The 25813-nt window shown below is 38.9% G+C and overlaps 2 protein-coding genes across 2 annotated transcripts; both read left to right on the forward strand.

The window, feature by feature from the left end:
* LOC106534502 (14-3-3 protein zeta) lies at window positions 1–16013 on the forward strand. The gene is made up of 6 exons (XM_014031155.1): window positions 1–121; window positions 2661–2972; window positions 11666–11789; window positions 12055–12218; window positions 12341–12436; window positions 15027–16013. The coding sequence occupies exons 2-6, from the start codon at window positions 2670–2672 to the stop codon at window positions 15081–15083; spliced, it is 744 nt and encodes a 247-aa protein (XP_013886609.1). The 5' UTR covers window positions 1–121; window positions 2661–2669; the 3' UTR covers window positions 15084–16013.
* A 1674-nt stretch (window positions 16014–17687) lies between these two features.
* LOC106534504 (polyadenylate-binding protein 1) lies at window positions 17688–24480 on the forward strand. The gene is made up of 15 exons (XM_014031158.1): window positions 17688–18495; window positions 19073–19266; window positions 19418–19533; window positions 19894–20033; window positions 20117–20211; window positions 20294–20431; window positions 21090–21185; window positions 21302–21574; window positions 21662–21752; window positions 22647–22769; window positions 22861–23003; window positions 23522–23606; window positions 23697–23827; window positions 23917–24007; window positions 24126–24480. The coding sequence occupies exons 1-14, from the start codon at window positions 18303–18305 to the stop codon at window positions 24004–24006; spliced, it is 1908 nt and encodes a 635-aa protein (XP_013886612.1). The 5' UTR covers window positions 17688–18302; the 3' UTR covers window position 24007; window positions 24126–24480.
* The last annotated feature ends 1333 nt before the right edge of the window (window positions 24481–25813 follow it).

The raw sequence follows: 25813 nt of genomic DNA on the forward strand, positions 1-25813 counted from the left end.
GCTCCGGCGCTGCTCTGGTGGAGTGTTGGACCGGTGTGATTGGGAGGAAACGCCGTTGACTGCATTCATTCGAGCGGTCTGAGAGAGAATCAGCTGTACGCCGACATCCGCCAGCACTCAGGTAGTAATTGGGTTTAAATAACTGTGCTTTGTAGTTAGCGTAGTTTATCTGGTTAACCGTATATATAAAAAATAGCTCGCGATAATAGAACCGCCCTGTAGGGTTGCGTGTAGCGGCTACGCTCACCAAACTACAGAACAATGGCCAGCTTAGCTAACGTTACGGCTCGGGATGTGTCTAATTGCTGGTTTCTAAATGGCACGCCGAACGAGGAATGGAAGGCGTGTCAGTGTGTGTGGTGTAGGCTAACACTCATATTCTACTAGTAACAAAATGTCAAGCTGTTAACTAAAGTTAAAGCCTGGTTTTGAATTGGTGTTGCTGTTAATTCGACAAGCATAAGGATGTTCTGGTGGGGAGGAAAAAACATTCAAATTTAATGTTTTTACATAATCCGTTAGCAAACACATTTTTATTATAATGCTCCACACAGGCACTATATAATTTGTGACAGTAACTAAAAAGCAAAATCACCGTCTTTTCGCTTGTAAAGTTTTCACAACTTGGAGCGCTTCTGTTTCAGGAAATAGTTGGCGCCATATTCTAGAAACTGGTCGCAAGGGGGCCATGACATAGTTGCTGTTGAATTGTAATAAGTGGACGGTGTTTTTGACTAGAAATGGTCTTTCTGGGTTCACGGTTAGGTCTCTAGCGTAAAAAAAAACGTGTTATGAAATCCATAGTGGGTGAAAGTCTGTCCAGTCCTAAGCGCTTCTGTTGAAACTTCGGTTTCCGGTTGGTAGACAGAAGCCACAGGTACGAGGCTGGGTGTGGTGAGCGTGAAAGACAAGGCGCAGAAAAAGACGTGAAGTTAGCCTGCCTTTTCGTGCCTTCCTTYAGTAAACTGTTACTTTTTATTGTTGAACCATAAAACGTAGTTTTTGTTTCATCGTCAAAGCTTCGCACTCCCCTCAGRCCTGTTCCTTGTTTGCCACAAGCATGTCTCCTCTTCGTGTTTAAACAGTTCCAGTTCTTATTCAGGTATTTAGCACCTGCCCCTCCCTATAACAGGAACATGACCGCTCAGAAACACGTTTCTGTCTGCCGTTGTGCTTCACTTGTATAAAATTAAACAAAAAAGGAAGTTGTCACTACATACAACAAAGTTTTGTTCTTTCTTTTGTTTTTGTGTGGATTTTGAGTATAAAACCTCAACCTGATATGTGTTTTTATGAGGTATTGGCCCATAAATGTGTTTTCTTCATGTGTCTGTTAGCAAAATATCTCAAACGTGTAGATTCATTTTAATAAAGCTCTCGGTAAGTAATCATTGGATAGACATCTGCACCCCAATAACATTTGTTGGAGTAAGCTCTATTCAAAATGGCCACCAGAGCTGAACAAGACAAATTTATCCAGTTCCACAGGTTCTGACCTAAAATTTAATGTGTGTGAGCCCAAGTCCTTTATCAGATCTGTTTTCAAAACGTTTACAATAACTTTTAAAATCTACTGTCAGTAAAACATCTTAAGAACTATAGGACATATTTTAACAAAATCTAAAAAGAAATGGTGCCAACCCATTTCAAGAAGGATGCCACAGCTAATCAATAATGGTAAACCAAGATGGTAAACATGTAGTCAATGTTATTGATAATGGGATAAAGTTTGGTGGACACAACACATTGAGGTGAATTTTTGCTTGAAAWTTTGTCTACCCTGTCAGCAAAATGTCTTCAACCACCTGACCGGTTTTAGGGAAACTCAATCATTGYGTAGGGTTGGGCAATATTTGCAAAAAAATTAATCACGATTAATTGTGGTATTTAGCTGATAACGATTAATTTGACGATTAATCCCCTGGAGTCCCTGGACACTCTTATGTCCTGGTCACATGACCAGTTTAGTGAGTAAGATTTGCTCTTCATAAAAATCAGTTCCAAATTGTGCCAAAATTACAGACTTCGGGCTATACGTCAAATTTAAAATTGTGTTGATAGATAAATAAATACATAACTTTATTTTTAATATTCGTCYTATTTGAAGTGGAGAGGAACATCAAGCAGACTAAACCGGAGTAATCCCCAGTCAGTCTGCCTGGTGGCATTAATCGTATTAATCGTCAGGTGGCAAAAAGTAATGGATTAATGTTTTTCTGACGATGAATTGCACACGATACGATTATGCCCAACCCTATCATTGGGTGTACCTTTACAACAACAAAAAACTAGAGGCAGCCAAATTCCAAATGGCTGCCACAACTAATCTATGTTAGCAAACCTAAAATGCCAGTAAGTTTTGCAAAAAAATAAAGTAAAATAGAAAATAAARGAGCTAATTTGGGTGTGGTTATTGGATGAGTGTGATCTTCAAAACATCCTAAGTACTAACATGTCAAATGACATTGCACAAAACGTCATTTGCTACGTTGGACCAAAACGACTATAACTTTTCAGCACAATTTATTTATATTTTTAAAATTTATCTTGGAATTCTGGCCTGCAAGTTGGCAGGTGATATGCATTACATTAATGAATGCTCTGCCATTAATTCTTTTTCTTATGTGTGTTTTTTATTTATTTATTTTTCCATCTCTCAGTGAGCAGTCATGTGCGAGCCATCTCAAAAGGAAAATGTCCAAAAGGCCAAGCTGGCCGAGCAGGCTGAGCGTTACGACGACATGGCCGCCGCAATGAAGAAAGTGACAGAGGAGGGTGAGACGTTGTCGAATGAAGAGCGCAACCTGCTGTCTGTGGCGTACAAGAACGTGGTGGGTGCTCGTCGCTCCTCCTGGCGCGTCATCTCCAGCATCGAGCAGAAGACTGAGAGCAACGAGGGCAAGCAGCAGAAGGCCAAAGAGTACCGGCAAAAAATCGAGAAGGAGTTGAAAGAGATCTGCGGTGATGTTCTGGTGAGATTTATGTTGCTGACTAGGGATGCACCGATATGAAAATTTCAGCCGATATCGATATCTGATATAATTATTGGTGTTATGGCCGATAACCGATATTTACCGATATTACACAAACACACAAAATATATTATACAAATACGCACAAACACACTTGGGTCTTTTTTTGATACCATAAATAACCAGACCTCTGACATGGCTCAGCTTCATTTATTCCTGGCTACGCCGCATCAATATCACTATCATGATCAAACAGATGCCACTCAACCAATCATCTCCCCTCCCAAAACAGAAACACAAAGATAAAAAGTGGGAAATCAATATTGGACGTTAATATCGGCCCAGTTTTACATATCYGACCGATACGATATTCTAAAAAATGACCAATATCGGCCGATACCGATATCAATACCGATATATCGTGCATCCCTATTGCTGACTTTCAGTTTCTAACAGCATTTTTTTTTTCTTTTACGTTTAGTGTATCGCATATTGGATGAACTGTTTTTTGTTCAGCGTATTCAGTTTTACTGCTGTAGTCTAACCTTGTGCTGGAAAAGACTCCAAATTATTTGGGTTGAACTGAGTTAGATTTGAAGCATTGACAGGATTGGAAAACTCAGTGAACGGCTGAATAAGTTGGAAACTTATTTGCACTTGAAAAGATCATTACAGGCATTGTAGCCTACATGATGTTTTTTATAAAGAAACAACCTGACTGCAACAGTCTGAGTTCATTTCAGCAAGAACGGGATCAAACATTTCAAAAGACTTACTGTACATTTAATTTATGTTCGCGAAGGTCATAAACTTAACCATGATGTTTAAGACTAAGTGATCTGGCAAACCTGTCAATTTGGCTTTACAATATTTGTCATATATATATTTAATTAAATGTGATCTCATTAATTTCTGTCAAATGTTAGAAAATTCTCTTATTTTATTTTGCGTATAAAGTATTAAATATAAATTAGGGTTGCACAATATCTGGAAAACCTGCGATGTGCGATAACAGTGCTTAAAATTGAAATGACAGTATGACTTGGGATAAATGAACAAATGCTCAAGTATGCAGTGTTCACTTCCTTCTGTCCCATAAAACTTTGTCTGGTGCTCTAAATCAGGGGTGTCAAATTCATTTTCACTGAGGATTACATGAGCGTTATGGTATTAACGTTTTTAGCTTGTTGAACTTTGACTAAACAGAAATCGTTCCATTCCTCGTCTCGTTGTTACAGCTGAGCACAGCTAATAAACTGAGCTCTACATAGTATTTCCTGCATAGAAACAGCGTTTCAACACATCTTTTTTATAAACACTGACAAGTGGGGGGTTTTGGTGGGTCATGCAGCCTGTGAGCCTTAAATTTAACATGTGCTATGTAAATAAGTAAAGGAATAGTAACCTAATATAAAAAATGGTATGATGCTAGCAAAGCCAAATTCATGCATCTCGAATGATGCTAAACTCAAAGTTTAATCAACCATATAGGAAATATATTTTCTTTTAGATCATACATTAGGTAACGTCTTGTCAAAACCACTAAATGTTTTTTCATTATACCATTCCTGTTGATTAAACACCTTTTTAAATAAAGTACCAGAGAAAAATGTCCACCTGTTGCTCTAACAAGCCATCATTTGGTTGTGTTCAGTACCTGAGGAGGGGTGGAAGGGTTCCACCAAACCTTTATGATCGTTAAGAAAAGATGTTGGTTGGTTGTAAATTTCAGCTTGTTGGTGGAGCAACAACCACCTCTCTTTTGAGGTAAAAAACTTGTAAAAACATGTTTGCCAAAAAATGAGCATGTTAGAGAAAAAATGTAACTGCCTCAGGCTCACCAATGCTGCGGTCACACCGAACACATTACGAGCGTCATGTTTACATGCAAAGTCTTTGGTGGACGTGCGTCAAGGAGCGTCGGGAAGTGCTGCTGTGCGTTTCGAGTGTGCATCGAACGCTGGAGTTGGAAAATCTGAACTTTTGCAGCTTGGCGTGGTGTGTCAATCAGAGAGACTCCACTGAGTGACGTAGTGATGTCCACTAACCTGAAATCGAGTGCCTGCAGTCTGTCCTGGCAGGAGGTATCTGCATCAATGTGGGTCAGCAGCTCGTCAAACTGAACTCGGGACAAAAATAAAGCTGAAAGCGAGCCTCGTCAGCTCGCAGCTCCTGGAGTGGTGAAACTCACCAAAACATAAGAAGATAATAGCATGCTAATTAATTTTCTACCATCAGCTTGTCAGGCTGTGTGTTACTATACAAAGAGCAGAGCAGTAATATTTGGAATTTAAATTTATTCTTAATACTTGTTTGAATTAGAATATCAGCTTTGATGGCAAATATTGTGAACAAAAAGCTGATCACAAATTTGTTTATTTTGCCCTAAGTTCAGGAAATGCCTGACCCTACTGATATAGATAGATGAAATACATAATACTGTGCCTCCATGATATTTTTGCTCAAGCCTATCTGTACTGACACATACCTAATTTACATCACCATTATTATTTATTCTAGTGTCCTCATTGTACGGGTGCATCAATGACACATATAGTTTTAACTGAGTACAATGTGGGGTCACCTAGGGGTGGAATAAACGTTCCACTTGTCTTTGAAATAAAACGTATCTTTACTATTTAAGAAAACATGTTATGACTTTAACTCGAACAGAGTTCTGTTCTTTAAAGGAGGCCTTCGGAGATCAGGGTCAAAGACAGGTGGAACGTTTATTCCACCCCTAGGTGACCCCTACAACAATACTTCAATTTGAATACTTATTACAAGTCCTGTTACAGGGTAGACGGAAGGAAATGACAAAATCTGGTTGAGCAACCTTTCAATTGAAATAGCCAAAAAATCTCAAGAAAAATGTGATTTAATCAGTATGTTGCACTCTATACAAATGTACTCAGTCATCTTCCAGTCTGCTTAAACTTTTCAAGCTTCTGAGTGTCAGACTGTTTCAGGATGTGCGAGTGGAACTTCCTCGTTCTCCTCATCCTCTTCCTTGTCATCAGACTTTATTTGCAAAAAAYGGCACTCYCATGCTGTCTCAGTTCAGYGGTTGCAGCCAACATAGTGTACGTTTGTGTGCCACTAACGTCATTGTCCCGCACCATAGGCTGTCCCAATTTTATATCCACTCATGCAACCGACAGAACCCCAAAAACYTTGGCTGCATCAAAATATCCTACGTGGCTGACAATATCCCAGGATGTAGGGTGTGGCCAGTGTGGGCCACTGACTTGGGACACAGCAACAGTGTGTTTAAGGRTCAGTGATTAAAGCAGAAAAAAATAATACTTGGGACATTTTTTTCTACAACTGCAGGTTACCCAAAAATTGCCACCCCCCACCCCAGTACCACACACTCAAGCTTTTTCCTGCATGTCAAAAGGTTTACATATAAAGAGGAGTATAATATGTATATGACGGTCAAGAAAACTTGAACCTGCACCATTTAGATTTTCAAGATTGATGACGTTCTGAATGAAGAGAGGTTTAAACAACTTTTCTATTTGTTTGTCATTTCMGTGTTTTCACCTGAGATGTTGTCTGATATAGAAGTACAGCACAGGAAGTTCTTTGCACAGAATAAATTAATAATTTTTACCAGATAGACATATTTCTCACTTATGATGGATATTTTACTGGATTTCATCTCATGTAGTCATTTAATACTATTTATTTTTTGTACTTATTGAATTACATTTATCACAGTACAGTTACCTCAGTATGGTTCTAAATATAATCAAGTNATCACAGTACAGTTACCGACAGCAAGTTTATCCATCCGTCCGTTTTCTTCCACTTATCTGGGGTCGGGTAATACAACAGTTCACAATGACTGGAATTACATTTATCACAGTACAGTTACCTCAGTATGGTTCTAAATATAATCAAGTTTAGCACATGATTTAAACAACCACAACGSCTTGTTGTTTCTGGTGGAATTAATTTTTGCAGATATTTAGTATAAACCTCAACCACCTGAAGCTGACTTTCACAGAAAGAACTTTGTGATTCTGGGGGAGGGGGAATTAAATTCAAACAGAGACGCATCTATATTACAATCTGAGGCAAATAAATATTTGTCTTTAATATTATTAGTGTTAATGTTGTTTAATTATTAGAATTAATGCATGCTGCTGCACTGCCTCCTCCTTTGAAGATCAGGAGTTTGGTCACATCAGCAAGCTGCACGTCTGTAAGCTAAAGAAGATGCTGCAAACACGTTAACGTTTAATAGATTTAGATTGTCACAGGCAGTTTGTGATGAAAATGCAGTCAAAAAGCCTCTGAGCCTCTGCTTCAAAAATGACTCACTAAGAGCTCACAAGTTTGACTTACACAAACACGGAATGTTTGGCATGTGCTTCCAATATATAATAAATATAAAAGATGTTGTCCTCCTTGGTAAAATAGTCTGGGAAACCCTGAAAGCTTTCGCTTTTGGTCTGGATCGAAGTTGGGAAGATTGCTGCGCACACCTGCTGTCTATCAGACAGCACGACCCGTCCTTCTCTGATTGAATAAAACATTCACTGTGGTTCTCTTTATTGGTTGAAAGACCCATCAGCTTAAACCCAGTATCATAACTGATTAAACAACTCTAACAACAAAACACAAGTTTTTTTCCTCTTTACATTTCCACAGATGACAGAAATCTGATGCTGCGGTGGCAAACTTAACTTAAATTTGCATGATTTCACTTGGTTTTCCACCAGACAATCAGGAGGCAGGATCTGGCTGCTCAAAACAAAAACAGGTTGTGTCGGACAACCTAAAAACCCCTGTGATTATGTTTACTCTCTTGCAATGACTTGAAAATACGTTTTGAAATCATCTGTACCTTTTTAACAAACATCACAACGCAAAGTTCAGTTTGATTGTGTTGAAAAAGCTGGATTTTGTCTGAACAGTTTTGTTTAGTATAATTTGCAGTCTGCTTTATTTTTGTCACAATCATTCACTTTGATGTACCTCCACACGTCTTCTGCTTCTTTTTGGGGGTAGCAGTTACCAAACAACATTATGCTGCATTACACTGGCAGGTTTTAGATGGTTAAACTTATATCTACTGGTTTTATTCTGGACAGCTGTTAATAATAGTTTATTTCTACTGCTGTCTACCACAGGTAAGACACGGACTACCAAGTTCCTAAAGTGATCCCTGTATTTAAAAATAAATATTTGTTTAAAGTTCATCCTTAGAAAGAAAAGACTCAAATATGTATTTTATGAACATGCTTGTATTGTTGAACCAGATTATTATATTAAATTTACAGTTCAAGCTTGCCTTATAATAATCAGTTTTTCCATTAATGTCAACTGATTTTGCTATTTAAAAACTTATTATTTTACAATATTTTGCTCCTTTCTGCATATGAAATACATTGCTCGTGTGCAAGTCCTATGCCGTTCTTCTTCACTTGGATATTCTCTGCCCAATGATGACTCAGGGTCTTAATCCTAGAATTACAGAAGCTGACCCACCAGTGTTCTTCATCCCTGACCTGTACTTCAGCTTACAGCTTTATGGAGAAGGAAGGAGGGAGGGTGATAGCATGGGCAGAGGAGGAAAGTAGGTTCAACATATGGCTAATGTAAGATAGCTGGTTTTATTTAGTGAAAGCTGGTTGTTTAAAGACTTGGTTACATGCACAAGGTAGCCAAAGCAGTGGAGTTTAAAAAAATAAATACATTTTTGCTTTCATTCTCTAAGTTCTTGTCTAAAGCAGACATGTTTTTTGAAGTAAAAGGGAGGAGTTTTATGTTGTTTTGATGCAAGGCTGATATTTTAACCTGTTCAGGCCTACAGCAGTGGCTTTATATACATTCACATGAGGAGGAGGGGGCTATATATAACCTTTTTTAATATGAGGATTGAAGTCCTTCCTGCTCTGATTGACTTTGGGGCCCTACTGTGGAGTCAGACCTAGGAAAGGGACTCATTGTTGAGTGCCTAGTGACTAGGGTTAAAAAATTAATCACGATTAATTGTGGTATTTAGCCGATAACGATTAATTTTATGATTAATCCCCTGGAGTCCCTGGACACCCTTATGTCCAAGTCACACGGCCAATTTAGTGGGAAAGATTTGCTCTTCGTAAAAATCTTTTTCAAACTGTGTCAAAACCACAGACTTCAGGCTATACTTCAAATTTTAAATTGTGTTGATAAATAAATTACAGAACTTTTGTTTAAATGTTCGTCATATTTGAAGCGGAGAGGAGCACCGAGCGGACTGACCGGGGAAATATCCAGTCAGTCTGCCTGGTGGCATTAATCGTATTAATCGTCAAGTGCTAAAAACTAACCGATTAATGTTTTTCTGACGATTAATTGCAGACGATATGATTGTGCCCAACCCTACTAGTGACCAGGCCCTCAACTCATGGGGCTCAGCCTGAATGAGCTACATGGGTTTGCCATTCTGTGGGCCCACCACCTGCAGGGGGTACCATATGAGTGGGTGCAAATTTCTGTGAAAGGCAGCTGTAGTACTTGGCCATAGTAAAGTGAGGCCTTGCACCTCTGACTAGCTTATCAACACTGGCTCTTGGAACATGGAGGAATGTCACCTCTCTGCTGGGGAAGAAGTCTGAGCTTGTGTGTGAGGTTGGGAGTTACTCAGAGCTCACCTCAATGCACAGCCTGGGTTCTAACCTTTGTGTCTGTGCAATGAACAGCTGTTCAAAGTACTCAACCTTCTTGGAGTTCTTAGCAGGGGTGCTGGAAGGTGCTCCAGCCTAGAACTCATTCACTTTGAGGGATTTCAATGCCCACATGGGAAGCAACAGTGTAACCTGGAAAAGTGTGATCGGAGAGAGAGAACAGTCTCTGATCTGAACCCAAGCAATGTTCTGTTGTTGGATTATATGCTTGTCACAGTTTTTGTTCCAAGCCTCCATTGTCAAGACAGCTGCCATAAACTGTGTTTGCATAATCTTTGGTGCCTCTTGTGGCAACCATCCTCGAACACTGTGGTGGACACCCCAGGTCGAGGAGGCTGTCAAGCTACAGAAGTCTCATCAAGGCTTGTTAGCTGGTAGGACTCAAAGGAGAGCTGAGGCGTATCAATGGGCCAAGCAATCTGCAGCCCTGGCTGTTGTTGAGGCAAAGGCTCAGATGTGGGAGGAGTTCAGTGAAGCCTTGGATAGACTCTTGATCATCTCCAAGAAGATTCTGGCAAACCATAACTGTTGAGGCAGACAAAGCAACACTTTACCAACAGACCTCGACACATGAATCTGTGCAGCTTTTGCCGTATTGCAGATTATGTGCTGGTTTGTTGTGATGAAACTCTTCATCAGTTTTTTGTACTTATACTACCTTCACCTATGGTCACAAACTCAGGCCAGTGATTGAAAGAAGTGAATTGTTAAAAACACATTAGGTAAGAACCACAGAAATTTGTTTAAGTCAGCTCAAGCCATGCAAACAGGCATTATGAATATGTGTGTCATTTGAACAAGTCAGAAGTTTGAGTTTTAATTTAATTTTTCTCAGAAGTAAGTTGCAATCTAACACTCAGAGTTTCATACTGTTTGTGCAGATCAATAAACAAACTACAGACTCATGCTAACTCACGAGTTGTTTTTACTGTTCCACAGACACAGTGAGATCTTTTAGAAAACGCTTCTGTATCTTTAAAAGATCAATAGTTTTAAAAATCTGATTCTTTCAGATACCATGCACAGTTTTAGAGTGCAGCTTGGATCTGGTCTGTATATTGCCACAGCCATATTCTGATTTTAGCTCTGCCCTCACTTGTGTCCCAGTTTTACATTCAGATCCCAGGGGGCTTCTCTGATCTCTTACACCGGTTTAAGATCATTTAAGATCATTCAGCAAAACCAGACACTTATTGYCTTTATTTATCTTGTAATAATTTTTTCACTGTTGTGGAAATATTATCTGTGCTTCCTATATTGTGACCTTTGCTTTCATGGACTCAGACTTATCCTATTTTTGATAAAAGCATTAATCATGCTTAGATTATTTTTTCATTGTGATTTTACACATCATGAAAGGGTTTATGCCTGCTTGATTTTTAAAAAGTTTGCCTAATACAGTCAAATACAATCAAATCATTTTTGTTTGGATTAGATCATTCTAATATAAATGCCCCACCCCATTTTTACACTTTTTTCATGTAGCATCTTCTTCCAGCTTGTATTCAGGTTAGGAACATGAACAGATTATCAAGTGGTGCATGTTTGTGTTGTAGTGTGCCAAGCTGGGTTGCGTGAATGACCCACTTCTCATCAGGAGTTCAGCAGCCTGGTTTCTCTTTCTCCAACCCCCACCAGCTTTCATCCATACTCCAGTCCTCCTCGATTCCCATCACACCACCATTTCTTCCTCTCTTGGCCATCTTCAGTCCCTTGTCTCCTTGGTTTCTCCTCTCTCATCTCCTGAGCTCTCATGTTATCTACATATACATCGATCCTTTCTGTGAAGCATCTGTCACATAGCTCATCCAAAGTCTCAGGCTCCAGCCCAGTGGGCTTGTTTCTGATCATAATTAGGTTTGATTAGATATTGTCCAAAAAAAGATCTGCGATGTTTCTTTGGACATTGTTAAACAGGCTGTTGTTGGGACAGTGAATGTGATTTCAAATAACTGATTTTAGAAAATCTGTTGAGCTTTTGTAATAGTGTAAACTCTTCTTTTTCTGTCATAGACTCTCTTGGACAAGTATCTGATTCCCAAAGCAGACACGGCAGAGAGCAAAGTATTTTATTTGAAGATGAAAGGAGATTACTTTCGCTACTTGGCTGAGGTGGCTACAGCAGAGGAGAAGGATGGTAAGCTTTAAATACAAATTTGTTTTTCCAAATGTGGAATATATAACACTTGAGTCATTTGAGGACCTACAGCACAGTCATTATAGACTTTGAAAATTGACTTGATCTTGACAACTTACTTACCTTCACTGATTGCGGTTGAAAAGTCAGTTTGTGTGCAATAAGTTCTTGTAATTACATAACGAGTAAATATTGGGTAAAGCCTGTTGACTGCAACACAACTAATTGAAACTTTAATCTGTGTTTTTGGTTGCTTTTCTTCTAGGAATTATAACAGATTCACGGGGCGCATACAACGAGGCCTTTGAGATCAGCAAAAAAGAAATGCAGCCTACACACCCGATCCGCCTCGGTCTGGCCCTCAATTTCTCAGTGTTCTACTACGAGATCCTCAATGCTCCTGATGAGGCCTGCAAACTGGCCAAACAAGTAATTTTATAACACGTTATATTGACACACTGCCTTTAAACCTAAAAGTATTTAAACTTGTTTTAACAAAGTTTTCTAGGTTCTAAGAAGTTTTGACTCTCCTTTTTATTTATGTTTTTTAGGCTTTTGATGATGCCATTGCAGAACTCGACACCCTGAGCGAAGAATCGTACAAAGACAGTACACTAATTATGCAGCTATTAAGAGACAACCTGACAGTAAGTTTCCTTTTGACTCTGTATGTTTGTAGCAGCATGATCAAGTTGAACTATGCTGGTACAAAGAATGAAGGGGGCTGTGCTGGCTACAGACCTTTGTAACATTAGACAGATTGAACCATGAACCATTGGACAGATTTTAATGAAACTCAGATTCATCCACAATGATACATTTTTTAAAGTTAATCTCTTTCAACATGGTTTCCACAGACAAGAGACCTTAGTAAACACAAAAATGGATATAACTTAACCAGTCTGACAAATATTAACATACTTGGTGTGGTAGTAGTTAAGTCATTCACAATCCATCATCTGATTGCTAACACACCTCATGAGATCACACATAATTTCAAGATTTGACCAAATAAACAATAAGTCTGCTCTACTCAACACAAGGTGATCTTAGAGAGAATTCTTAAATAAAAGAATTAGGTTGATATGGGTTCCTCCAACAAGGGCTTGGTCTTTAATTTTGAATGTGTAATTTACTGATTTGAAAACAAACATGTTCAGAAAATATCAAAACAATTTGCTTTTTGCAATTGAAACAATTACCGTATTTTTTAAGAAGAAAGGCTGTCGTGATTTTAGTTACAGATATTCGAATGAATTTGATTTAGGGCTGACAGCATCCTTGCAACCAAATCTAAAACGTGATGCACATACATTTTCTTATGATGTTGTTTTGTGCACTGTTGCTGACTACGAAAATGTATTCTTAAGACACTCTGCACATAATACATCATTGTAACTTGTATGCAGAAGCTAAATGGCCTCCTTTAAGCGTACGGAGAAGCAATCACTTGATGATCCTGATCTATAAATCTTTACTCGGTTTGGCACCAGCATATTTAAACTCTCTTTTACACAGATCTGTTAATTCCCATTTTTTACGTTCCAACAACATTTTTCTTTTGCATGTTCCTCACTGCCGAACTGAAAAAGGAAAGCAAGCTTTCAGTGTGATGGCTCCTTCAGCCTGGAATCAGCTTCAGTCTGAAATCAAAATGTCAGAACTGATTTCTCTGGATTCATTTCGAGCGATTCTTAAAAAAAGGCAACAAGAGTCTTTTAAACAGTGTCACTGTTTTTAAATTGTTTTATTCTGTTTTATAATTGTGTATATGTATTAATCAATTTTGTTTGTAACCAGGTTGCTGTGTATTGCAGACTTCTGCCCAGGTGCCCCTTGAAAATGAGATCTGGATCTCAATGGGGTTTACCTGGTTAAATAAAGTAATAAAAAATAATAAAAAATAATGACTAGGGGTGTAAGAAAATATCGATACACTGAAATATCCCGATAATTCATTTCCCAATACTGTATCGATTCTCTAAAGCCCTGTATCGATATTTAATTAAGTTTTAAAATGTCAACTTTCCTGCCAAAGGTTCCTTTTTATGTTCTAGTTCTTCCTCTGACAGCTAGTCGGCAGCAGTGAGCCAGCCATTTGGCTCCTCTACTCCTAAGGAGTCAGAGAGCAGTAGCATTAGCATTGTGAGTAAACATTAGCATCATGCACCAATAGCTGAATATGAGCAGAAAAGACTGACACCTGCTGCCTTCTAAGCTGAGGTAAGGTTACCAACAGTCCCTTATTAATCAGAATGTCTGTATTTTAAGTCAAATTTAAGTGTCTCGTGCACTCTTTTTCCAGCTGTAGCTGTCACGTTAGGCAGGCAGGCATGCGTCTAGCTCCTCGAGCTTGGCGCTCCCCCTTAAGATGCCCCGTGACACAAAACTCTGTCTGCTGCTCTCAGTGTCCATCTGATCGCGTCCAAGTCCTTARACTTTAAGTTAATCCTGCTGTGTTCGCTTCAAAAATGGTTTCATTTTAAGAGATTTAGCTGTGTTGTTTAGCTTCTCCATTTCTTTACTGGTTTTCGGGACCTCCCCTGCTGTAGTGTATATAGCCCACCGGTATGCAAAAAACGTTCTAGATGCAAGTCAGCTGATCCCAGAAACTGTGTTCAGCAGCTTCATATCATCCATTTACTGAACTTTATCATATAGGCTGTTGCTAAGTGTGTTGGGCGACCATATTGTTTTAGTAAATTAATATTAAAGTCTAAAAGCTGCCACAAAAATATTTTCAAACTATGTATTGGCAAATTTGGTCTAATAATTGAAAACATGGGTAAAATAAGAAATATGAAACAATAAAATACATACAAAATGTACTGAGTTTTTAATCTAATAGACGTTTTGGACAGAAAAATTGCAACTTGCTTACAGTATCGCAATATATCGTGATATATCGTATCGTGACCCCTCTGTCATGAAATGTATCGTATTGCCAAACTGTTGCAAATACACAGCCCTAATAATGACCTGAGATATTTGGACTTTGTCTCACTTGTAGGTGGTCAAACGGTTGGTTTTAATAGAAATGTATTACTCTGCTCTCTGAAAAACTAGACTTTGTTCCCATCAGCACAGCAGAAGAAATATAAATTTGATATGTTTGTTGAGATTGGACTTTGAGGGGAATGAGGAGGCTTTAGTGATTACCTGTAAATTATGCAGCACCAGATGTCTTTTAAGGTTGAATATTAATGCTCCTCTGCTCTTTGTCCTGTCTGTCCTCAGCTGTGGACTTCTGATACCCAGAATGATGGAGATGAACCAGAGGAGCCCAAAGAATGAGCTGCCTTCTAACAGTCATCCCTGTCTGCCTGCCATCATCCAGGACCACCTTCATCATGATCTTCATCCACCTCATTGTCAACATCAAACTGTAGCCATTGTTCTTCTGTTTAGGTCTCAACTCATCTCACTACTTTTGGTTTACCATTTGTTCTGTAGTACCTGTGGGGGGAAATGGGGTGGGAGAGAGGAAGTTTTTAATAGTGTGATGGGGAGGTTAGTGTACTTTGAGGCATGATGCTGTAGCTGCTAACCTGAGGTGAAGAAATCCAAAAGGTGCAAGCACAAGTTTTATTCTCATGACTTGCAAGTTTTAAAAAACAACATATTTGCTTTAGTGAATAATGTTTTGAGTAACCTAATCTTTAGATGGCCCATCCATGGTTGCTCAACGGTAGCTGGCTCCTCACACCTGACTGGGCAGCACCTATCGCCCCATAGAATTGCAACAGAAAAATACAATGATGATGTAACGGGGACTGCTGGAGATAAAAGGCAAGGTTTATACAGGTTACATTCCATTTACTGTCAAATGTTTAACTTTCCGTGTTTGTGTTCTTTTTTTTTTTTTTAAATCATTTTGCTGGGGGGCTGCTTTTTTACATCAACGTATCTATTAGTAGGTATAGAAAAATTGAAGAACAAGAGCATACAAGCTTGTATTGTTGCTGTTTTGTATGAGCACCGCAGTAAGAAAAAAAAAACACCTTTTCTATAACTACTGCTTTTCAAATTAGGTTTTGTCTTTACTCGTCTTTCAGTACTTGTCTAAACTGTTGGTAAGGGGTAGTTTGTGGAGAAGAAAGGAAGGTTTTTTTGGGTTTGTTAGCTTTGCCTTTGGAGTTTTCATACTGAACACTTGAGCATAACTGTTATCTGGGGGAAATGTGTAATGCCATGTTAGTGGAATTAAAAACAAACAAAAAAACATTCACCTTGTCCTTTTTTTATTTAAGTGATACAGTGGTCAGCCTATGAGTCTTGACAAAAGCCCAGTTAGGATATCCACAGGTTTGTATATTTGTGACCCATCACATTGAAACGAGGATTAAGTCCAAAAGTGGTATTTGGAGAAATAGGCAAATATAGTGTTTTGACTAAAATGTTAACAAAAATTGCATTTTGTCAAAAATAAAATGAATAAATGCCTTATCAATGTATCATTTGAATGAACTGCCTGAAATATAATCATAAAACAAAATTTTGAAGCACTTTTTTGAGCAGTGGCAACAAAAAACCTGATTTTGAGGAAAAACGCCTTAAAATTTTGAGATTTTCCCTGTGAGCTAGCAAAGTTTTGTTTCTTTTTAGCTGGGAAATCTCAATATTCAAATATAATTTGAGGTTTTGTCTTTATAAGGACATCAAATATTCCTCATTAAAATGACATAAAATTAGGATTCAGGCCAAATATTTATAATTGTAACCAACAAGACAAATGAAGTCATACATATGGATTTAATTACAATATCAGAATGATCCAGGTATCAAAATGTAGCTTTTAAAGCCAAGAATCTGAAAATGTAATCAGGCCATTTTGACCAAATTTGACTTAATCCTCATTTCAATATGATGGGTCACATTTGTGTTTCTGTTCCTTTTCCTCCTGTCTTTGTGGGGACATCATGATGTAGAGTTCAGATGACAAAGTTTGCATTGGCCAAGTCAATCACCTGATCTCCACAGAGCTGCGTTTTACATGAAGACAAAACTGGAGGTAAATATCTKAATAACAAGCAGGAAGTCAAGACAGGTGCAGTAGAGGCCTGCCCAGGGATGAAATCCAGCATCTGGTGTCAGTGTTCCAGACTTCAGGCCAGAGGCAAAAGATTTGCATCCAAATATTAAAAAGTAATTCTGATTTATGATTGTGAATTTGTCTCATTACTGTTGGTCTCTTAAAAAGTCTAAGGGAGGCACATCTACAAATTGTTACAAATCATACACCATTTGCCTGATTTAGATGTAATAGAAATGTAAGGTCTTCCCCCTTTTGTGCATTTGCAGACTGTAATTTGGCTTTTTATGTTGTTTTAGGAGTAAATTACAGATCCCATCTATTTCACAATGTGTTTATACAATAAAATAGAACTGATGATCTGGACATTAAACCCAAGAATGAACCAGAGTTGTGAAGAATAACTCTTCCTACAAATCAGCCACAAAATCTGAGGTTTTTGATGCATTTAGTAATAATTTTGAATGTGTATATACACATTGTACATCCATTATTAATAACTGGGCAATAAGAAAGTAAGAATACTTGTTTCCATATGCCCTCAATAGGTGCTYGAGACAGTATTTCACAGCATCACAGAGGATTTTAAAAGTAGAATTTTCTTGTTGATATTTCAGAAACCTATTTGTTACTAAACTATGAAAAATGATTTAGTCAAAAGTAGAGCGATTAATCAAGCCATCTGAGGTACACTTCGAGCCATCTTGCATAGTGTTACTGAAATGAAATCTCGCGAGATGAAACACGTAAACCACGGTTTTAAAAACAAAGTATCGCGAGTATATGAACTGAGAAGTTTCGCGAGACTTTGGTTCGCACGTGAAGCACGGCTGGTGAACGCGCCGCAGTTCCGTCGTCCTTCCTTTCTGTAATCTGTCTGCGTAGGGTGTGCTCCGGAGCTAGCCTCGGCACACTTTTTATTATTATGAAACAAACCAAAAACTAGAGAGCACACGCAGACATATTTTTATAAGAAAAAAAAATAAATCGGTGAAGCAGGATTTAATTTGCCTACCCAAGCAAACGCGAAAAAAAAATAAAATAAAACAAACAAACCGCTGCCCTGAAACGGAACGAGCAGAACGTCGTTAGCAAGCTACCTGTACTAGCGTCATTGTTGAGAGCGTGGGTAAATATCGTTTGCCTGTGGAATTTTTATTTCTTCATTTAACGGATTTGTTCGTCCTGATTATTACGTAACACTATTTGTTTCTTACTCTGTGAGAAATTGAGCTTTCTCAGTAACCGTGAAGAAGCTGAAGTTTAAAAATTGTATTTTTTTTCCGAGCCGTACTGGGTACTAGGCCACGCTCCGACATTTTGCCCATCACGCTACGTAGCACACGTTGTTAGTGTTTTTCCCACGCTCGTTTTTTAAGGCCAAAAAGAAGACTTGGACTCCCATTTTTTCTTCCCCCGCGTCGACTGACGGTCACGATTAAAACGAATTTACACATTTCTGAAAACGTACGCAGCCGAAGATGAATCCCAGCGCGCCCAGCTACCCAATGGCCTCTCTCTACGTAGGAGACCTGCACCCGGACGTTACTGAGGCCATGCTGTACGAGAAGTTCAGCCCGGCCGGACCCATCCTCTCCATCAGGGTGTGCAGAGACATGATCACCCGCCGGTCGCTTGGCTATGCCTATGTTAACTTCCAGCAACCAGCGGATGGTAAGTCTGAGTAACACATGACTCAAAGCAGTGTTTCCCAAAGTTGGGGGTCGGGACCCAAAGTGGGGTCCTGAAACATCAAGGTGGGGTCCTGAAAATTTTTTCTAAATTAATTACATTTTTGCCTTAGTTGCTTAAAATGTATACATGTAGAATAATATTGTTACTATGCCCATGATACAAATGTTTATCATCCAAAAATAGTTGTGGGCACAGGTCTACTGTTATTTTGTGGGTCAAAAGCTGAAAAATTTGGGAAACACTGCACTTCGTGTATCAATTTAAAGGGTAATAAAATAATTGGGGATGTAATATTTTCCCTATTATTATAACAAAAGCACAAAATAAGTATAAATAAGTTTTTATATTTGTGTAGCCTTTGTTTTAGGGTTATTAACAAAGTTTGTGTACTCAGACCAGTAATATTTGGGGTCACAAGTTTTTGCCATGAATATTTTGTGGGTCAGAAGATCAAAAGTTTGGGAACCACTGACTTAAAGCACCGTCAGCGTTTCACATAGTGCACTGTAGTGCTCAAGATGTAATAAAATACACTAAACTGTGCTGCTGTTTTTAGCTGAACGAGCCTTGGACACAATGAACTTTGACGTGATCAAGGGTAGGCCTCTTCGCATCATGTGGTCTCAGCGTGACCCCTCATTGAGGAAGAGTGGAGTGGGCAACATCTTCATCAAGAACCTGGACAAGTCCATTGACAACAAGGCCCTGTACGACACATTCTCTGCGTTCGGAAACATCCTCTCCTGCAAGGTAGATGTCGAAGTGGTCTTTGTGTTCAGCTTGTGTTTTYTGTTTTATAGATCTAATTGGCACGAGTAAAGCCTCTACCAGGATAAAGCTGGTTTATAATGCATGGTGTTTGTGAATGGTTTTAACACGATGACGTCTGCCTCATTCCAAGGTGGTTTGTGATGAGAATGGCTCAAAGGGTTACGGCTTTGTGCACTTTGAGACCCACGAAGCAGCTGAGCGTGCCATTGAGAAAATGAACGGCATGTTGCTCAATGACCGAAAAGTGTAAGTGGCGTTGCTGACTATATGCTTGGAAAGTCCTGTTTTTTTTTATTAATCTTACACCTAATCTCAGTTTCATGTTTGTGTTGAAATGCATCTTGCTGTCAAATGTGTTGACCAATCAGTGCCAGAGTCCTTGGTTTTGTTTTAAAACTCTTGCAGTGGAGAAAGGTTCATGGTTTTAACACAACGTACTGTTCTCATATGGAATGTGAAAGTTAAAAGTACAGACAGTTCAGTCTATGCACTGTGAACCTTGTTACCTTTTAAGATTTCATCTAAAGTTTCTGGTAACTCGCTACGTTTGAAAGAAAACGAAGCCTATATAAATTGTTAGTAAAATTGTTGATAATTTCATTACAGGTTTGTCGGACGTTTCAAATCCCGCAAAGAGAGGGAGGCTGAGCTCGGTGCACGTGCCAGAGAGTTTACCAACGTTTACATCAAGAACTTTGGCGAGGACATGGATGACGAGAAGCTGAAAGAGTTGTTTGGCAAATATGGTAAGGTGTCAAGAGGTTTAACATTTAACTAGTTGGTAGGTAAGACTTACTCCGTGTTGATTAACGTGTCATTTTTTTTATAGGGCCTGCACTCAGTGTCCGAGTTATGACTGATGAAAGTGGCAAATCCAAGGGATTTGGTTTTGTGAGCTTCGAGAGACATGAAGACGCACAGAAGGTCTGCATGAGTTTCATGTAATACTTCAGAGGACGTCTGCCACGGCCTCTCGCTTAAATGATGCTTTTGTGCCTGTTTTTAGGCTGTTGACGACATGAACGGCAAAGAACTGAATGGCAGGCAGGTGTACGTGGGTCGTGCACAGAAGAAAGGAGAGCGTCAGAACGAACTCAAACGCAAATTTGAGCAGATGAAACAGGATCGCATGACCAGATACCAGGTTTGTTGCTGCTTTCACTGTCTTCTCGTTGTTTTGTGTGTCGGTAAGACACGGCTCTCTTTATTTCATGTTTGAATTAGCAGTAACGTGAGATCTGAGTAGTTTTGAGTGMTTTTAGTATGATGACCTTTTATGTCTCAAGTCAGGACTGTTTTGTTTCTGAATTGCTGTGGTAGTTCTTCATTTTCCAGCWCACTCAACATTTTTATTCTTTCTGTTCCGGATAAGGATGACTTCAGTGATTTTAGTTTCACTTTTTTATCTCTTGGTCCTCTGACCCTCTCTAAATGAAGCTGACAGGAATAAAGTTTATTTTTTYAAGCAGAAGATGATGATTTGTTCAAGCTTTTGTTCCGGGGCAGTGCTAAAAAAACAAAACTTAATTTTCAAACTAACATAGCTTCCTGTTCTGAAACTTCCTGATTTTAAATGCTACATTTTTTTTTCAAAGCAGGAAAACCTGAATTACCTTTTTATTACCGGTTGAACTGCATTACTTCAGTTTTAAGACTCTGCTTATGTTGCTTTATAGAACAGGCCAAAGTGTACATTATTTAGCTTTCTCAGGTGTGCTTTACATTCAAAACCTCTCAATATTTAGGCAACGCAGAACTGATCGTTAATGTTTGTTCAAATGTGTAATTGCTGCAATCACCAGGGTGTTAATCTATACGTGAAGAATTTGGACGATGGCCTGGATGATGAGCGTCTGCGCAAAGAATTCTCTCCATTTGGTACAATAACAAGTGCAAAGGTACAAGGATTTTAAGCCCTTTTAACATTAAAGTGACTCATTTTATAAGAAATGTGTAATCGTGTGATGCAGCTTGTAGCTATGAAAATAATTTGTTATTTTTAACTCTTTCACAGGTAATGATGGAGGGTGGTCGCAGTAAAGGGTTTGGCTTCGTGTGTTTCTCCTCCCCAGAGGAGGCCACCAAAGCTGTGACAGAAATGAACGGCCGTATTGTGGCTACAAAGCCTCTGTATGTGGCTCTGGCTCAGAGGAAGGAGGAGCGTCAGGCCCATCTAACCAACCAGTACATGCAGAGGATGGCCACCGTGCGTGCCGTACCCAACCCTGTTCTCAACCCGTATCAGCCCGCCCCAACTCCAGGCTACTTCATGGCTGCTATACCACAGGTGAGCCTCCTCTGCAGCCAGCGGCTCCTTCTGCGTCGAATCAACTCATTTCACTGGTTTGGTGTTTAAAACTCTCCCTGTCCTCAGGCTCAGAATCGTGCTGCATATTACTCTGCCAACCAGTTGGCCCAGCTCCGCCCCAGCCCCCGCTGGGCAACTCAAGGAGTACGTCCTCAACGTAAGTGACCTTACATTGCCTTAAAGTTCAATTCAGTTTTTATTTGTTTTTTTCCAATTCAAAAAATTCATTCATTTCATTAAAAAAACAAAGAAAATACAGAAATCAAAATAAAATGAAAGGTAGCAGAAGAAGAATAAATCTTATAATGTCTGCTCCTTTTATCCCCAGAATATATTCAAACAAAACATAATTTACAAAACAATATTAAATAAAAAGAAAAACATCAACTCAAACAACAATTCATATAGCTTCACATTTTACTTTCCCCTATACCTTCAGAACACTAGCTTTTATCTGTCTCTTAAATAGATCTGCCATTTTTAAGATCATCCTCCAGACCGTTGCACAATCCTATACCCTTGATTAAAGTACATCTTTCTCTCAAATAAGTACGAAAATATGGCTTCACAAACGTTTCCATCCCCTTAAGATAATAACAACTGTCTCTGTTAACAAAGTTTACCTGAATGTTGGAAGGTAATAAGTTTCTGTGAGCCTTGTACATAAACAGTAAAATATTATAGTCAACCAAATCATAGAATTTCAAAATTTTCAGTTTGCAAAATAATGTATTTGATGGATGGTTGTAATCTTTTCTCACGATAATTCTTACGGCTCTTTTCTGTAAAACAAAAATCTGATCTGTAATTGCTTTGCTAGCTTTACCCCAGACTTCAATACAGTAAATTAAATGTGGAACAATTATTGAATTGTACAACACAAGCAGAGCCTTGTCATTAAATAACTCCCTGACTTTATACAGTACTCCAATAGATTTGAGGTCTCCATGTCAGCTTGCCGTCAATGATGACACCCAGGAATTTCACCTCACTCAGTTTGCTGTAGAACGAGTGAATGTTCTGTAACATTTCTGCTTTTCTCCTTGTCCAGACTTCCAGAACATGCCAAACGCCATGCGCCCATCAGCACCCAGGCCTCAGGCCTTCAACACCATCCGCGCTGCCACCACCGCCAACACCCAGGTCCCTCGCATGATGGCTTCACAACGCATGCGTGAGTATCCAAACACTGCAGTTTGCTCTGGTTCCACTGTTTTGTCGACGCAGGTGTGTTTAAACATGTCTACCCGCTGTTCTGTCCTCAGCGACTCAGGCGCTCAGCCAGCGCCCTGCCGGCGCGTCGGCCACTGCCGCCCCGGTACGAGCCATGCCTCAGTACAAATACGCTGCCGGTGTGCGCAACCCTCAGCAGCACATGGCCTCCCAGCCACAGGTCCCCATGCAGCAAGTAAGAATTACTGGTGTTTTTCAACATCCACATCTTCTTTTCTTCTCCATCGATGTGTGTGCTGTACTGCGAGAGGGAGGAAGAAATTATGAGGATTTATCCTTTTGACACAATATTTCAGTTAAATACAAGAAAATACTGAATCAACTGCTGCTGATGAATAAATGCTGAGTTCTGTGTGACATATTCTACAGTGGGAGAATGTGGAATTACGATGATTATATCCCCCTTCTACGTGTTTGAAATGCTACATTTCTTTTTTTATTTTCATTTATATATGTTTTTTAATTAAATGACCGTGTATTATAAAACATTAGTTTACATCCCTGTTTGGGTAAGGATTAGGACACTCTGTCCCGGGCAGGCCAGCAGTAGTTTCTGTTGAATTCTCAGTGTTATAGAGTGACCTTTTCAGTGTTTTTTCTACCTTGAGGACTACAAGCATGACAGTGTTTTAATAATGATCTTTAGTCACTTCCAGGACTGACTAATCAATCTGACGTCTTCACCTCCTTCAGCCCGCGGTCCATGTCCAAGGTCAGGAGCCCCTGACGGCCTCCATGCTGGCTGCTGCACCTCCTCAGGAACAGAAGCAGATGCTGGGTTAGTAGATCAGAAGTCCTCATGGCCCATTCTTAGGTTACTCCACACATTCTGTTGTTTTGTCCTGAACTCTTGGACGTGTCCTTTCAGGTGAGCGTCTGTTCCCTCTGATCCAGAACATGCATCCCAGTCTGGCGGGTAAGATCACCGGGATGCTTCTGGAGATCGACAACTCTGAGCTGCTTCACATGCTGGAGTCACCTGAGTCACTGCGCTCCAAGGTCAGTCCATGTGGCCGTATTTAACGTGCGTTTGGTTCTGTAGACTCAGTTTCAATGTTTCATTTGCTGTGGTTCATTAAATGTTTTAGGTTGATGAGGCTGTCGCCGTGCTTCAGGCTCACCAGGCTAAAGAGGCCGCCCAGAAGTCAACCACCCCTGCTGGTGTCCCCAGCGTCTAAGGTTTGTGTCCCAGAAAGTTATTTATTCAGAACATGTTCACAATGTAAGGCAGTATTAACAGATATTTTAATTACTGCAGTGTTAACGATGACAATCCTTTTTTGTGTGTGTCTTTCAGATTGAGCATTTTGAAATCTGCTTCACCGATGGAAAAAGAAAAAAAACTTAAACATCGAAAAACTTAAAACTCTGAAAACATTGCAAAATGATAAATTATTTCTTAAAAAAAAGGATTGACTTTGCCAGGTCTAGGAAAGATTTGACTAGACCTTGATCATAAATTTAAAAAACTTTGTTTAAAAAAAATAGCAAAATACATAAAATTGAAATCATAAAATTGAACACATTCCTGTTTTATGTCATTTTACTGTCAGTGCTCAGAATATCAGCCAAATTCAGGGAGATGGTTGCTGAGTATTTTGAACAGATTTGTATGGTGAACTACTGGATGAATAAATTGACATTCAAAAATATGTTTGTGTGTCGTGACTAAATTATTAAGTATGTGAATCATTTGGTTTTACCCTAAAATTCACTGAAATAACTAGCATTTGGCAAAAGTAATATAAACACTGAAAATCAGTTGCTGCTTCTGAAGTTTGGTTGAATGTTAAAGAAAAGCGAATGAAACTGGTCGTTACAAACAAGATGGTACCTTCAGAAAAGTCATCAGCGTTACGTGTCTTCAGTTGAAAACAGTTGTGTTGGACTTCTTGTCATTCTAGACGTGTTTAATTGGACTGTTCTGAAGTGACCTGGGCCCTGATCTAAATACTGTTAAACATCTGGAGAAGGAAGCCTTCAAACCTGAAAGCTGGAGTGGTTTGCTCAAAATGCCTGTGGACAGGTGCAGAAGTTTGAAATTACAAATCAATTGCCTCAATGTACAACAAAATACTAGGTTAAGGACATCCTTTTCTTCATGGTTTCATTAATTTTTTTCATATATTCTGTTAAACCAAACTACAAAAGCAATTTTTATTAGCTGATACATTATTTTGTAGTAAATTTTCACTTTATGGGAGTTTCTTTAAGGAAAAACAAAAATTATCTCATGTCAGATTGCAGATCTCTGTTGCAGTACTGCTCTCCTCCACCAGGTGTCACTGTAAACCCCTGTCATAACTTACATTTCACCACCTGTTAAAGGAAGGTGGGTGATGATGTTTTTGTGCATATCTCTGTCATTAACCACTGGGCAAATTCCATATGAAAGTTACAGAAAGTAATTATCAAATTACCTCTATAACCAGTTACTTACCATTCAAGAAGGTGACAGCTACATTGACAAGCAGACTTAAAAATTACAAAATTTTACTTAAAACATGGGAGCKACATGGCTTTACATCTACACTTCATAAGCAGTGTATCATTAAATACTAGAGCTTTTATTAAGTATCTGTATTTTTTGCCCCATGATAAAAGTGGAAACTACCCTTGTTGAATTATTCACTTAATTCCACAATTTTCATCAACATATAAACTTATATTCTTGTAACACTTATACATGAGTGAAAAGGGTATAAACCTGCTCCGTTTTCAATAATTACAATTAATTTTTCATGGCCGCATACATTAAATTAAGAATATAAATTGCAAACATATTCTCCACATTAACTCAAAAGTGTATGAGACCTAATCATTTTTTCCTTATACAGTATTTTTAAATCGGTTTAAAGTAGAGCATTTTTTCAAATCATCCCCACTTCCATAATTTTACTCCGTACACCGAACTGTACATTTGCTTTAAAGTAGTACGCACAGTATTACTTTTGAAATTGTATTTACTTTCTGTCACTTGAGCTT

Source organism: Austrofundulus limnaeus, unplaced genomic scaffold, assembly GCF_001266775.1.
Source record: "Austrofundulus limnaeus strain Quisiro unplaced genomic scaffold, Austrofundulus_limnaeus-1.0 Scaffold1192, whole genome shotgun sequence".
Taxonomy (NCBI): domain Eukaryota; kingdom Metazoa; phylum Chordata; class Actinopteri; order Cyprinodontiformes; family Rivulidae; genus Austrofundulus; species Austrofundulus limnaeus.

Bases quoted from the DNA above. Each gene is read 5' to 3' on its own strand.
- LOC106534502 (XM_014031155.1), top strand. From the start codon at position 2,670: ATGTGCGAGCCATCTCAAAAGGAAAATGTCCAAAAGGCCAAGCTGGCC. The intron at 2,973-11,665 runs GTGAGATTTATG...TTTCTGTCATAG, and splicing joins AGATCTGCGGTGATGTTCTG to ACTCTCTTGGACAAGTATCT. The intron at 11,790-12,054 runs GTAAGCTTTAAA...CTTTTCTTCTAG, and splicing joins TACAGCAGAGGAGAAGGATG to GAATTATAACAGATTCACGG.
- LOC106534504 (XM_014031158.1), top strand. From the start codon at position 18,303: ATGAATCCCAGCGCGCCCAGCTACCCAATGGCCTCTCTCTACGTAGGA. The intron at 19,267-19,417 runs GTAGATGTCGAA...CCTCATTCCAAG, and splicing joins GAAACATCCTCTCCTGCAAG to GTGGTTTGTGATGAGAATGG. The intron at 20,432-21,089 runs GTTTGTTGCTGC...TGCAATCACCAG, and splicing joins ATCGCATGACCAGATACCAG to GGTGTTAATCTATACGTGAA.